Raw genomic sequence first — 13982 nt, 5'->3', positions numbered from 1 at the left:
ATTGAAGAGTTAAAATGAAATTCTGAACTTATTTTTGTAAAAAAAATTAAATAAAAAATGAATTCACTCATTATTACTTATTATTTTAGAGAGTTTGTCTCATATTTATTCAGAAACATGTAATAAAAATATGTTTGCATTTTTAATCCCGTAATGATGTTTTTTATATTACATTTAAATTAAAGTCAGAACGTCAACTTTAATCTTTCTGTGAAGGTTCTCAGTCATCCAGGTCATCGTAGTCAAAGGAGCTTGCAAAGAAAAGCGTCTGGACTTCTTTAAGTTACTTGAAGACGTTTCACCTCTCATCCGAGAAGCTTCTTCAGAGGTGAAACGTCTTCAAGTAACTTAAAGAAGTCCAGACGCTTTTCTTTGCAAGCTCCTTTGTCAACTTTAATCTGCTCGTGTTCACTTTTTATTGTCACATTTATTTATTAAACTACAAACAATTTCCTGTCTTGTCTTCTTATTGTTAACGGTTACATCACTTCCTTTGTGAACATAAAGAAACCATTTAAATTTGAACTAAGGTGTCCCCGGCTGAGCGTCCTCATGAAGCCGCCCGCTCACATTAAAACCTGCAGATATTTAAAAGTGATGGCACGCCTGTAAAGGCACGCACTGTGCGAGCAGTTTGGGTGTTTTGCATTTCTAAAGGAGGCTCTGTGAGCCGAGTGTCCACAGATGTGGAAAAACCTGCGGCACAGAAACAAGCAGAGCGTGCAAAACACAACTTCCTTTCTGCGTGTTTTATTAAAATGTCAGAGCGAGGTCTGAAGATCGCACACAAGACCAAACGCGTCAAACAGGAAGGCCGTTTGTCATCGAGTGCGTGAGGTCGTACTTCAGACTCAGTTTTAGCTAAAGGAAGGAGGTGATTTGTCTTTCAGCCGGCGATGAGCACGAGGACGCTGAAGAGAAGCTGCTGGATTTGTACAAAATGAAATGTCTGCAGTGGACAGATATCCATGGTTACAGCCTCGACCAATAAGGAGCACGGATGCTGTATCACAGGATGGCTGGTCAGCTGCGCAAACATCTACTGTAATCTGCACATTTCCACTTTTTTTATTCTCAGAATTTTCTTTATGTCTTTATGTTTATAAAGAGACAAGCTGAAACACGAGGCTTTCAAAGATTAGAGACAGGAAGTTACCGCCGAGTGTTTCCTGTGTGGATAACAACAGTAAAACATGACAAAAGACACAATTAATCTGACGTAAACAGCTGATTCCCGCTGTCAGCGACACTTCAGCTTTAACCCTGTGAGCGTCTGAGCACCTGACCAGCTCGCCGACGTCCACGTTAAATCTGCGGCTCCTCGCATGCCTGTCAGCCAATAAGCTGTCACAATTATTAGCCCGCATCGAAACTGGGATTAACAGCTGCAGCTCTGACACGCTGACATGGAAAACATGGCGGTCTTTAACAGGTAAACAGAGACAACAGTAGCAATCAGCGGTCGCCACGGTGATTAAACTGTTCAAACACAAAGGGTCAGGATTATCTGCTGATTGGATCCTTTAATCTCACCTCTGTTCAGCTGGAAAACAGCTGGATTACATGAGCAGCTATCACAGAGGGGCACGGCCGACACAACAGAGGTCAAAGGTCACAAAGCAGGACAACTGGTCAGACGGGAAAACTCCAGGCGCTCTATTCTGAAAGTGCAGAGGAAGTCTGTGTGTATGTGGGCTGGAATCAGACTGTATATAAAGAACAGTCATTCACCTGTCAAAGAGGCCACGCCCCAAATAATGCAAAGGTCATTCTTCATTTATATTGAAATTCGGCATGGCGATCATTTCTGATCTGAGTTTGTTTTCAAAATAAACAGACGTCACATGACACATAAGTTATTACCAAACAGATATGAGTTTAACGACCACGCGGCGCCACGCCTCACAGCTCCGGTGCAGAGTGCGACTGTGGCCGCTGAGTTCTTGCAGTTCTTAAACACTGTAAACACAAATGGCGAGTTCTCCCACTTGCCGTTTGTGTTTACGGTTTCATCGTTTTGCTTTAAAGACTCGACACCAGCTGGGCAGCAATTATGGATCCGTCCGGGACCACCTCCTGTTCGATGCTGCTGATTGGCGGGGGGGCGTTTCCCTGCGCTCCTGTCTGCTTCACGTGAGCTTTGGTCTGCAGGTGAGCCTTGAGAAAGGTGAACAGGCGGAAGTGTTTACCGCAGTCGCGGCAGCTGTACGGCATCTCGCCGCTGTGGATGCTGCGGTGCCTCATGAAGCTTGTGGCGAGGTTGAAGGTCTTGGGGCACAGCGAGCAGCGGTACGGTTTCTCCCCGGTGTGTGTGTAGCGGTGGTCGCGCAGCAGCTCCTTCAGACGGTAGCTTTTCCCACAGATGTCGCAGTGGAAAGGTTTCTCCCCGGTGTGGCTCCGCTGATGTGCGCGGTACTGCGATGGGTTCGGGAACTTCTTGCCGCAGACCTCGCAGCTAACGATGGCGTCGACAGCGGGCAGCTCGTCGGCGGGCAGCTCGTGCGAATGTTTGCTGATGACGTGGTTTTTCAGGCAGCGGAAGCTCTTGCCGCAGATAGAGCAGAGCTGCCGCTCGCCAGTGTGCGTCGCCTGGTGGCTGCGCAGGTTGGCGGCCTGCGTGAAGCCCTTCCCGCAGGTGGGGCAGCGGAACGGCCGCACTTCCTGGTGCACCAGCTTGTGGCGTGTCAGGTGGCAGGCGTGGTAGAAGCCCTTCCCGCAGACGTCACAGATGAACGACTTGTCGAAGTGCGTGATGCGGTGCGTCTTCAGCACGCTCACGCAGGCGTAGCCCTTTCCGCAGATGTCGCAGTGGCAGCTCTTCTCGCCGGTGTGCCGCGCCTTCACGTGCAGGTCGCGATGCGCCTTGTGGTTAAACCTCTTCGGGCAGAAGTCGCAGATGTACGGCAGCAGCCCGTGTTTTTTCAGCTCGTGTTCACGCAGTTTCAGGACACCAGTGAACCGCAGGCCACACACCGAGCACGCCGGGTGAGCCTTCTTCTCGTGGTCGGCGAGCCGCTCGCTGTTTGGAAACAACATGGCGCAGTGCGAGCACTGTAGGTGAGTCTCTGTTGCCTCACCAGACACCACGATTCGAGCTCTCTTCCTGCGGCCGCGAGGCCTCTTCCTGACCCCACCCACTGCCGCTGAGGCACTGCTGGATGGAGGCGACGTCGAGCGAGCGTACTCGTGGTCATCGGCCTGAGGCGCAGACGAGGAGGGGGAGAGCTCTGTCCCCTGACCTGTTACATCACACGTGCTTTCATTTCCACCTGCAACAGAGCAACAGGAAGTCTGTGAGCGGGACGTTACTCGTAGACGGGACAGTCGGACAGCGCTCGCACATCTTAAAAAACTATCAAGTAACCTGAGAAAATATGATGTCACGGCCAATCATGATGCTTTGATTTCACGCTACAGACAACACCTTCACCAAACAGGTGCCTGTCTGGGGGTGTGGCCTACTGCATAACACCCACACTGTGGATAAGAACCTCACCTTTTTCAGGTTTAATCAGTGACAAATCAAAGGAGCGACTTCTCACCGTTAGCGTGACTCTCCAGTGACACCAGCACACACTGTGAGTCTGCGGTGGCATTCTGAAAGACACAGGACAGGTGTCAGTGCTCGCTTAGCGCTCGTTCTCTGGCAGTTTGCTGGACTCACTCACTGACCTCATAAACCAAGATGTAGGTCTGCTCTGAGGGGGGGAAGGGAGCGCCACCGCCGCCTTCGCCTGCAAAACAGGAAACAGCAAGTACACAACCTGAAGCGTTTAGGTGGTGATGTAATCATTCTTTCAGGGACCCCGTCCCAGCTGTTCAATCTGCAGCCAATCAGAGGTCAGAGTACTGACCTCCGGCTGTCTCTGAAACATCATCGCTCCCATCATGCATCTGGCCCACGTTCTCGCCGCTCTTCATAACGCTCAGATTGACCAGCTTCAGGATTTTCTCCACAGCTTCAAAACAGAGATGCTCGACGAGAGCGCTGAGTTTCTCCTGTGAGGAAAACACACACACCGTTTCATGACTCATGTTTTCTGATGATAGGTGATGGATCTTCATTGGGAATGTTCTTGTTTTTAGGTTTTCTTCACTGTCACTCCGAGTCAACAAAACTGTCTGCACATGATCACACATATGAGGGGAAAAAGGTTCATATTTGGTTCAGGATATTTCCCAAAAACAATGCTGAACGCTAACCTATACTTGGAATCTGTGAGGTAAAAGCAGAAAAACAGCTCCTGCTGCAGGTGAATGTCTTTACCTGTGTGTTAAGCGAAACTTTTCTCTTTCCAACTTAAAACATGCCGAAATGTAGGCGGCTTAGATTTCAGTCACAGGTAAGAAGGAGGAGCCAATTTTCAGGCTCTAGGTCTAAGTAGTCTCGGTTGTAATGATTTGTGTCACTGAGTTAATAAATTATTGACGAACTAAAATTGGAGGATTTTTAAATGGAGCTCGGGATGATGACATCGGGACTTTGGGAGTGAGTAAACCACTTAAACACCTCGCGCTTCTTCTTCGTCTTCTCTCGCACGCACACCGTGAGCACGTGAAACCGGAAGAGCTGGAGTTGAGCTAGCTGTTAGCGAGAGTTAGCTGGGCTGGCTTACCTCGGCTTCGAGGCTTTGTCTGTTTAAAGAAGCTCCCTCCACAGCGCTGAAAATCTCCGTCACCACCGCCCTGGCCAGGCTGTTGACGACGAGCGCCACTTCATTCCTGAAAGTGCTTAAATCAGCCATTTTTTAGGAGTTCCCACTCTCAGTGGCCAGTTAGCTTAGCAACCAAACCGCTAATGTGGATAGAGGAAGTGACGTAATTGGCTTATCCCGCAGGCACTGGTCGGGAAAGGGAAGCGGAAAGTGAATAAAAGTACATTTATTGATTTTCTGCTGAATCTACTGAAGGCGTCGCGCATTGGATAATAAACATTACGAAAAATCCTTAAATTACATGATTTTAAAATAGAGTTTGGCTTACTTCAGTGTGGAATATGAACGTAAATGTGTCTTTAATGGAATAGAATAGAGATATCCTTTATTGTCCCTCACCGGGACAGGCGGAGCATGCAGATTCACACAAAAGTAAAGAATATGAAATTTAAAAAAACAACAATTAAGAGACTGTAGAGGCAGATTTCCAACATTAAAAAAGCAGGACTCACAGAAATGTGCAGCTGAGTAGGATTATTGGTGCACAAAATGCTGTATATTTGTGCTTAAAAACCAACAACAACAGACTATTTAGCAAAAATGGAAAAACTGCAAATACCAGCAGGATGTAAATACTTTATTGAGTTTGTTGGGAGCTGTGACGGAAGTCCAACAGCTGCTGGGAGGAGGGACCTGCAACACTCCTTTGTGCACTGTGGATGCAGCAGGGTGAGACCAAAGGAGCTCTCCAGTTCTGCCACAGCTTCATGCGTGGGGTGGAGACACCGTCCAAGGATTCTTCTGTCTCCTACCACCTGCACTGGGTCGAGGGGGCATCCTAGCACAGAGCTGGCCTTTATGAGCTGGTCCAACTGCTTCCTCTCAGCTGTAGATAAGTTGCCGTTCTAACAAACAACATCATGATGGCTGATGATACACGTGTAATTTAATTCAGATAACACAGAAAAAACAGTATTAAATGGTATAAAAACATTTTTATTTTCAAAGGTGCCTGTTTTTCTTCTAATACCAGCAGCAATGCCTAAAATGGAATTAAATCATATTTTCAATTCATCCTTCAGTTTCATTACATTTGTTTTATAACAGAAAGATGAAGATTAGTGAATCTCTTGGCCTTTTATGAATTTTATTTGTATTTTTTCACCTATCTGGTTAATTTGGGGTACCGCTAAGTAGGTATGGAAGTCAGTGGGTGGCAAAAGTGAAACAATTCACAAAAAATTTGAATTAAACATTTATGGTACTCAAAGTTTCCTGTTAAAACTGAATATAGAATTTGGAAACTTTATAGAATGATGCTCTTTTAAAACTAGTAAATATGTGCCTCTTTTTTTTCAGCTGATGTGTAAAATTAAGTTTTAATCAGTGTTTGTGTTAATAAATCACAACAAAGCTCAGCTGATTCCAAAAATACTTCTTTATTTTCCACCCTGCTGAATCTCCACCTGTATAAGCATATACTAATAATAATAATAATAATAATGATAAAATGTTTGAAATCTTACATTTAAATTACATTCACAGAGTTTCAGTCAAGCAGGTCCAACTATAAAACACAAAAACCAACAGGAAGAAAACAGATATTCTCAGACTCCCAAAAACCATGGATATAAAACATAAACACACACACACACACACACACACACACACACACACACACACACACACACACACACACACACACACACACACACGTCTTTCACAGTCTTTTAGAAAAGACTCCAACCCCTCGAGGCTGATCTGAACGTCACAGCATTGGTGTTCATCTTAACGATGAACATTAGTTTCCCAGGAGCACGGCGAGCACAGCCAATCACTATTTTGTTGTTTCAGAACATAAGTTAGCATACTTAATGATTAGCATGCTTAATGCTAGTGCTCTGTTAGTATCAGGCTATTTTAGCACACTAACAACACTTTGTCGCACAGTGCAGAAATTACCACCGTAGCATGCCACTAGCATGGTAAATCTGAAATGTTCAAATACTAATACAAAAAGTTAATAGTAGTGATTAAAGCTTTTTTGAAGTGCTAAAGTTTGCTAGCTGATCCTTATAGTATAACACAGGGTTTACATATATTAGCATGTTAGCTAAAAATAGCTTTAAGTAATAGCATTTTCTATCAAAATATGTTATCATGACTCATATTTTCCCATTATTTGTTTCACTGTTAACACTTGTTGACAACTGAAACTTTTAATATCATTGTTTTTCATCTAAAATCAGAACTTTTTTTGTCGCTAACACTGAGAAAATAAAGTCAGCTACAAAATGCTTACATGATCAATCCTGCTGATATTTTAACAGGTAGTAGCACACCAAAACAATATTTATATTAGCTCTTAGCTTTGTTAGCAAACCAGCAGCTAGCGTTTGAACAAACTAACTTTGCATAGTAACAAGTAAAGTTTTGGCTGCGTTTGTTTCAATTGGCTGTGCTTCCTGAAAGAGCCAATCCCATCACAGCGCTGCCTGAACAGAACACCTTCCTCCTCTTTGGTCAGATCATCTTCAGCTATGTTCGTCTGATTCGCTGCAGCTTTGTTGCTGTGGTGAAGAGGCGGTTCTTATCGAGGCTCCGCCCTCCTCTTGCTGCTGCTGTTTAGATGAGCTGGACAGGTCAATGGCCACCTCCTCCTCCACCTCGTCCTCTTCCTCCTCCATCAGCTTGTCCTCCTCCGGCTCCTGGGCCTTGCTGGAACCTCGTCGTTCCGAGGCATCGCAGAACGAATCGGAGCGCGCCGAGTCGGACGCCGGAGGGCTGGAACACTTTTTGGACATTTCCAAAGACTTCTTGTGCATCCCTGTGGGGGCGGAGTCACATTCAGGTTCAGTCCAGTGCGAACTGCAGTGTTGTTTACATGTTTGTTCACTGCTATGGTAACATGAAAACATTCAGGCCCGTGTTACACGCAGCACTTCATTGTTTACTCTAAAGGCTTATTGATCACTGATCGGTGTGTATTGATGCTGCTGTGGTGCACGTGTGGCACTGACGTGCATGCGGCTCACCGAGCAGCCAGGGGGCGCACGATCCCATCATGCCGTTCTTGGCAGAGTTGAGGATGGACTCGGGCAGCGGGATGGAGTGTCGCACCATGGCGCCGTACAGACCGTACTCCGCCATGACGCTGCTGCGACCCCAGCACTTCTCACGCTTACGCCACTTGGCCCGCCGGTTCTGAAACCACACCTGGAAATAAAACAGGAAGTACAGAGGTCAGAGGTCGTGCCCAACACTTGAGCAGGTAAACAAATAAATAATGTGTTACACAGAGAAATAAAAACAACACGATTTCACATGTTCACAGCATTTCTCAATAAAATCAACAAAACAGAACAAAGTTCAGATCAGATTAAAGCCCAAATATTAAAAACCAAACAGCCTCTTCAAATAAATTCATTAAATCAATAATAAAAACAATTTGAAAAAAATACTTCTTTTTTTTTTAATTGAGAAAACTTGATTTTACGCTGATGTTTCCCCCTCACAGGAAATCTGTCTCTGATTTGAATGATTCAGGGTTTTCGCATTACAGATGTTCCTCGGATCAGTTCTCCACTCTGCTGATTGGTCAGATTGATGTCACCTGATCGGGACCCTCACCTGTATCCTGTCCTCGGGCAGCTCCGTCTTCATGGCCAGCATCTCCCGGGCGTACACGTCGGGGTAATGAGCCTCCTGGAAGGCCTTCTCCAGCTCCTCCAGCTGGTGGGAGGTGAACACCGTCCTGAACACAGCAGCAGACCCGATCATGTTTCATTCTTCATCACGTTTGATCTTCTTCATTACTGACATCACTGATTATTTTATTTACACTTCTAAGAATTGTTCTTGACTGAAAATTTAAAAAAAAAAAATCAGGTTAAAATATGAAATCTTTTTATTTTATTATCATCATCTGTCTTCTCTCCTTAATTACTGGAACCTGATTATTGATTATTATTTATTGAATTCAGTAAAGCAGCCACGGTTTGGTTTGTTCCTCCATTTTTTTTCTATGATTTGATTGAAAATGTTTTCTGCTTTTCACTAATGGAACAATCACGATTCATCATCAACATTATAATATTTATGACACAAAGCTTTCAATAATAAAATAATAATAAATGTTTTTAATAATCACGATGAATCAAAGTTCTTTTTTCTGCTAGAAACGAATTAATTCGTAGTTTTAACTTAATTAAAATATATTTAAGCCTTGCGTGAAGCTGAAATGTGTCTTTAAAAATCTTTTTTTCGTTTCTTCTTTTTTATTTCTTCACGTTGCTGAATTCAGAATAAAAATCTGAATGTGTGTTTGGGTTTTTTCAGCGTTTTTTCTCTTATTTGTATTTTTGTCCGAATTCAACGGAAACACCGAAAAAACATGAAAAGAGCACAGAATTAGAATTTTAAAAAGGCCAAATGTTTAAAAAATGACCCTGAATTATTTCTTCGTTTTAAAAACATTCGGTTCGTTGAGTTCTGCAGTTTTCCTCACCGGTGTCTCCTCTTCTTCCTCTTCTGAGAGTTTCCGGAGGTTTTGGGGTCGTTTCGGTCCGACAGACACTCTTCATCTGCGACAGCAAAGAGAAAAAAATCAAATCTGAACGAAAAATCATCAGAAACAAAATAAAGTTGAGATAAAGGAGCCAATAAACTCGGGTCGGTGATGACGCTGAAGGCCTCGTGACTAAAACCAGATTAAAAGCCAAAAAATATTTTAGGGACGCGTCAGCACAGAACCCGAGCCGGAGCGAAGGGCTCCCATCAGGGACCCTTCTTCCAGCCTGTCTCCGTACCGGAATAGGCCTCCCGCTGGGCCTCCAGGTTCTGCAGGTAGTGGCTGTCGGGCCGGGCCTGCAGCAGCGGCAGGTGTCCAGGCAGGAAGCACGGCGCCCCGGCGGGCTGCTGCGCCGCCAGGCTGCACAGGAAGCCTAGGCCAAGGGGCAGCGACCCCCCCGGGAAGGAGAACCCGCCGAGGCCGGGACCGGCCCCGTGCTGCTCCGTCCCGGGCCCCGAGGCGAAAGGAGCCCCGCCGGGCTGCTGCCGGGCCTGCAGGTCTGTCTCCAGGCCCAGCAGGTCGGTGATGGCGAAGCCTTTGGAGCGGAGCCCGGGGCCGTGCAGCCGGCTCTTGTCGATGCCGAAACCCGGGGACAGCAGCTTCACCCGCGGCTTCTCCTCGCTGAGCTCCTCCCGCCCGGTCATCATGGAGCAGAGGAGGTGATGGAGCAGAGGAGGTGATGAAGGTGGAGAACAGAGCGGCAACGGGCGGCGGGCAGCTTTATCAGGCCCGGGATCCCAGCGGCGGCCAATCAGGGCACAGAGCAGGAGGGGTGGGGGGGGGGGGGGGGGGGGGGCTCAATCCCAGAGGATTAATTGCCACCAATTTCCCTCCAATCCGATCAGGATTTCAGAGGAAGAAGAGGAGGAGGAAGACTGTTTATCTTTGATGCGGCCAAACATCACAGAGCATCCACCAATCAGCTGCTGCCATCAGCACCATCAGATTTCACAAACCTAATCTAGGCTCCATCAAGGCCGCTTAAACTGTGGGGCGCGGCCCACGGGGGCCGTGCTGACAGCAGGATGGGTCTAAGGGAGCCGCAGACTGACACTGCGAAGGCTGCGGTCACGTGACCCTCGTGCACTTCTGTTTGTGCTCTTTTCATGACCCTAAAAATGACCTCTGACCTCTCTTCACAGGTGTTTGATGCTTTGGATTTGCTGTAATCTGACTTCAGCTGCTGTTAAATGTACAAAATAAAGAAAACTGGATTTTAAAAGTGCTGAAAAGTCAGTTTTAATGATCGATGAATTTTATTTACAGACAGAAAAATCTAAACTCAGCAAAATAAACTATTAAATCAAGGAAGTGAGTAAAGAATCAAATGCACAGTTCCTACTTTATCCGTTGGATTTATTTCCTGGATTTGGTGCCATTTTATTTCTTTTTTTAAACATTGATTTATTTATTTTCCTTTCTGAGGTTTTGAACCTCCACACACAGTATGTTCATTTTTTATATTTCATTTATTGTCATTATTTTGACAATAATGCTAGAAGAATTGAATAAAAGTGAAAATAAAGATAATAAAGATGATGATCTGCGGGTGGAGCGGGTGGAGCTGATGAGGATAAACAGAGAAAATCAGCTGTTTGTCTCTTTGGGCAGAAAACGAAGCTCCTGCTGATGAAAGTCAGGCTGGAAATTAGGGCCAAGTTGGCGATTAATCCCTCAGGATTGACTGCAGGCTTGCAGTGTGTGTGTGTGTGTGTGTGTGTGTGTGTGTGTGTGTGTGTGTGTGTGTGTGTGTGTGTGTGTGTGTAAGAAGGTAAAAATGGTCAACTGGTTTTAAAAGCAATTAGAGGAATCTGCTTATCAGAGATAATTAAAGCAAATTTGGGCTGTTTTTAAATCCCTCTCTGTTCTCCTTCTTCTTCTCTTTTTTATTGTGGGCGTCACAGTTTGAGCAGATTACAGATTAAATCATCCGATGCGTTCATGCGCTCGTTAATGTGCTCGTGTTAAATTAGAGCAAAGAAGCTCATTGCTCTCACTTCATCGGGACGCCCGAGTCTCCGACATTCGAGCGCCAAACAAAGTCAGAGGTCGTGTCCAAATTCATGGGCTGCATCCTCCTGAGGACCCGGCCTTTGCGGTCTACGTGGGCCGGGTCCTCAGGAGTCGGGAAGGCCGGAAGTAAACGGCCGTGAAATTGGACGGTCTCGCCTTCAGATTAGCGTCGCCGCTGTCTCGGTGGAGTTTAATAAACTCGCCGTCTGCTCCGTGCTATCTAAAATATAACCAGACACTGGCGTAAATTCTCGACTGTCTCATACTTCTGTTTAATCAGTTTTCTGTTTGACGTTTAGTCAGCTGTGTGAAAACCAAGGAGGAACCCACCCGGGGGATTAATAAAGTTTTATTTTATCTAATAACTTTGATCTCAACCAAACCGATTTACTCACGAACAAACAAAACACTGAAAAAAGCCAAACAATAACATTTTAGGTTGTCTAAGTGACTTATATATTACGTTTAACCCGAGCAGCGAAACTCCGCGGTGATCTGAAAATGATGTGCCAGAGTTGTGCCGTTCTCGGCGGCTTCAGTGACCCTCGAGCTCCCGGCTAGCTGTCGAGCTGGTGGGTAGCAGACGCCTCCGAAAACGTCGAAGCACTTTTGCAAATATGGGATATCTTGATAAACCGAGCAGATATTTGAGGTTTACACAGCTACTTTCTCGCCTGAAAATAGGTTAAAAGTTTATTTTGTGACCCAGAAAGAATAATAAGAGTAATATTAAAATTAAGCAGCGGCCGCCATTGTTGGAAACTGGAGTTTGGCTGGGTCACGCTATGAATTCTGGGCACGCTGGAGAGATTATATCTCTCGGTTGGCCTGGGAACGCCTTGGTGTTCCCCCGGATAAGCTGGAGGAGGTGGCTGAGGAGAGGGAGGTCTGGGCTTCTCTGCGTGGGCTGCTGCCCCCGCAACCTGGCCCCGGATAAGTGGAAGAAAATGGATGGACGTCAGTGTGACGCAGCCGTTATCACCCAGAAATCATTTTTAAAAAATCAAATAAGAAACTAGAGAAACACGAGAGACGTACTGAAACAGAGCTGCACAGGTGAACCTTCACGTGCACGCCAAGAAGAGGAGGAGGAAGCTGATTGGATGAGCGGTGGAATTACTCAACCTCAGCTGAAAGTCTGTAGAGTCTGTACCTGATTACTGACGAGAGCTGAAACATCTGTGCACATCTGTGTCCAGGAGGAAAGGGGGAGACCCTGAACGCACCGCGGCGGCCTGCAGAGCCCACGAAACGTTCACAGACATCAGAGAGTTTATCTGCCTGCACTGTATTTGAGCTTACATGTGTTTGATTTTTACAAAACTTCACCAAATTACAATTTATGGGTTTTTGTGTTTCTTATTTTATTCGTTCAGTTATATTTAATAATTTTTTTATCCTTTAGTGTTTTGCTTTTTATTGGGTTGTTTTACCTTCAGTGTAATTATTTTTTCTGTCTTAGTGTTCAAATCTGGTTTTAACCTTTAACCTTTGTTGCTGTTTTAATGTTTATGTTTTGTTCATCATTTTATTTTGAGGTTTCATGGTTTTATTTGTGGAAACATCACGTTTGAAATCTGAGACGGCTGAGCAAAAACACGATGTTCTTCTTCTCTGCCGCTTTAATCAGCCGCTCACATTTGCAGGAAGATGAAAACAGAGCTCGGAGACGCCCATCTCGCCCCGCCGCTCACAAACAAGATGATAACAACAACGAGCAGAGGCGACACGGCTCGTTATCTTCTTTAATCTGAGGGCGCTCTTTGTTATCTCACTGATAACAAAACTGCAAAAACAACTGAGCATTCATGCGCCGGCCCTCGGCGTGCTGCAGCGGCGCCCGCTCTGACTCAGTGGATCTCTGTGGATCAGTGTGTCCTGAACCAGCTCAGACACAGACTGTATATAAAAGACGGACAGCGCTTCTGTGAAACGTGAACTTAAATCTGAGTTTGTCCTGACAGACGCGCAGCGCTGCAAACGTTTCTTATCAGAGCTTTTCAATATCGATGACGTGCAGCGGAGGAGGAAACAAAGGGGGAGGAGCTTCAGGAAGCGCAGCAGAGTGGATGACGCTGAAGGCCTCGTGACTAAAACCAGATTAAAAGCCAAAAAATATTTTAGGGACGCGTCAGCACAGAACCCGAGCCGGAGCGAAGGGCTCCCATCAGGGACCCTTCTTCCAGCCTGTCTCCGTGTCCACCTGCTGCACGGGATATCCCGTGCAGCAGGTGGTTTCTCCGTCTTCACCACGTTAAACCAAATTTTCATGGCTTCTGCTCGTGATGGCGGGGGGCGGGTTCGTTGATTATTTTGGCGCCAAGCCCCTCTGGGTGAAAGGAGGAGGCGGGTTTCCCCTGAGAGCGTGGACACGCCCACATAAAGGAGCAGCAGGAGCATCCATTTGTCAGGCTGCCGTAACCTCCACACACCAGCCTGACCTCTGACCTCTGCATCAACAGCAGCTAAACGCAACAATAAGACTGTGAGAGGCACAGCCCTGCAGAGCAGTCATCAGATTTTACTTTTGCATCATGCTTATCAGCCGGTGTGATGGAGAGGTCAGAGGTCAAAGCTGACCGTTTTCTACTCTGTGGTGTTGGCGGCGCTGACACGTGCTGACACGTGAGCGTCTGTGACTTTCATGAAGTCTCAGTTATCGTTTCAGCGTAAAGAAATAAACCAACAGTGGAATAATCTGATAACATCGCTTTCTAAACTGTAAACAGAGCGCTCCATTCTGA

General features: G+C 45.9%; 2 protein-coding genes across 3 annotated transcripts; both read right to left on the bottom strand.

Moving 5' to 3' along the window:
* Positions 1–369: 369 nt before the first annotated feature.
* LOC308387876 (uncharacterized protein) lies at positions 370–4849 on the bottom strand. The gene is made up of 5 exons (XM_080868218.1): positions 4617–4849; positions 3855–3999; positions 3673–3734; positions 3543–3597; positions 370–3269 (listed from the first exon to the last, which is right to left on the bottom strand). Exons 1-5 carry the CDS (start codon positions 4743–4745, stop codon positions 2023–2025), a joined length of 1638 nt encoding a protein of 545 aa, XP_080724344.1. The 5' UTR covers positions 4746–4849; the 3' UTR covers positions 370–2022.
* Positions 4850–5732: 883 nt separating this feature from the next.
* On the bottom strand, positions 5733–9895 carry vsx1 (visual system homeobox 1 homolog, chx10-like). 2 transcript variants are annotated; one of them, XM_080868219.1, is made up of 5 exons: positions 9464–9895; positions 9163–9238; positions 8286–8409; positions 7676–7871; positions 5733–7482 (listed from the first exon to the last, which is right to left on the bottom strand). In XM_080868219.1, exons 1-5 carry the CDS (start codon positions 9870–9872, stop codon positions 7190–7192), a joined length of 1098 nt encoding a protein of 365 aa, XP_080724345.1. In that variant the 5' UTR covers positions 9873–9895; the 3' UTR covers positions 5733–7189. The 2 variants fall into 2 exon arrangements, with proteins under 2 accessions (XP_080724345.1, XP_080724346.1); XM_080868220.1 differs by having other exon boundaries at positions 7691–7871.
* Positions 9896–13982: the final 4087 nt, after the last annotated feature.

This window comes from Rhamphochromis sp. 'chilingali' (assembly GCF_963969265.1).
Source record: "Rhamphochromis sp. 'chilingali' genome assembly, chromosome: 20".
NCBI lineage: Eukaryota > Metazoa > Chordata > Actinopteri > Cichliformes > Cichlidae > Rhamphochromis > Rhamphochromis sp. 'chilingali'.
Note: the sequence above shows the minus strand (reverse complement) of the source record. Positions and strands in the feature narration are given on the sequence as shown.

Bases quoted from the DNA above. Each gene is read 5' to 3' on its own strand.
- LOC308387876 (XM_080868218.1), bottom strand. From the start codon at position 4,745: ATGGCTGATTTAAGCACTTTCAGGAATGAAGTGGCGCTCGTCGTCAAC. The intron at 4,000-4,616 runs GTAAGCCAGCCC...TTTTCCTCACAG, and splicing joins GACAAAGCCTCGAAGCCGAG to GAGAAACTCAGCGCTCTCGT. The intron at 3,735-3,854 runs GTCAGTACTCTG...CCTGTTTTGCAG, and splicing joins TGTTTCAGAGACAGCCGGAG to GCGAAGGCGGCGGTGGCGCT.
- vsx1 (XM_080868219.1), bottom strand. From the start codon at position 9,872: ATGATGACCGGGCGGGAGGAGCTCAGCGAGGAGAAGCCGCGGGTGAAG. The intron at 8,410-9,162 runs GTGAGGAAAACT...TGCTGTGTTCAG, and splicing joins AGGAAGAAGAGGAGACACCG to GACGGTGTTCACCTCCCACC. The intron at 7,872-8,285 runs GTGAGGGTCCCG...TTTTATTTCCAG, and splicing joins TGCCCGAGGACAGGATACAG to GTGTGGTTTCAGAACCGGCG.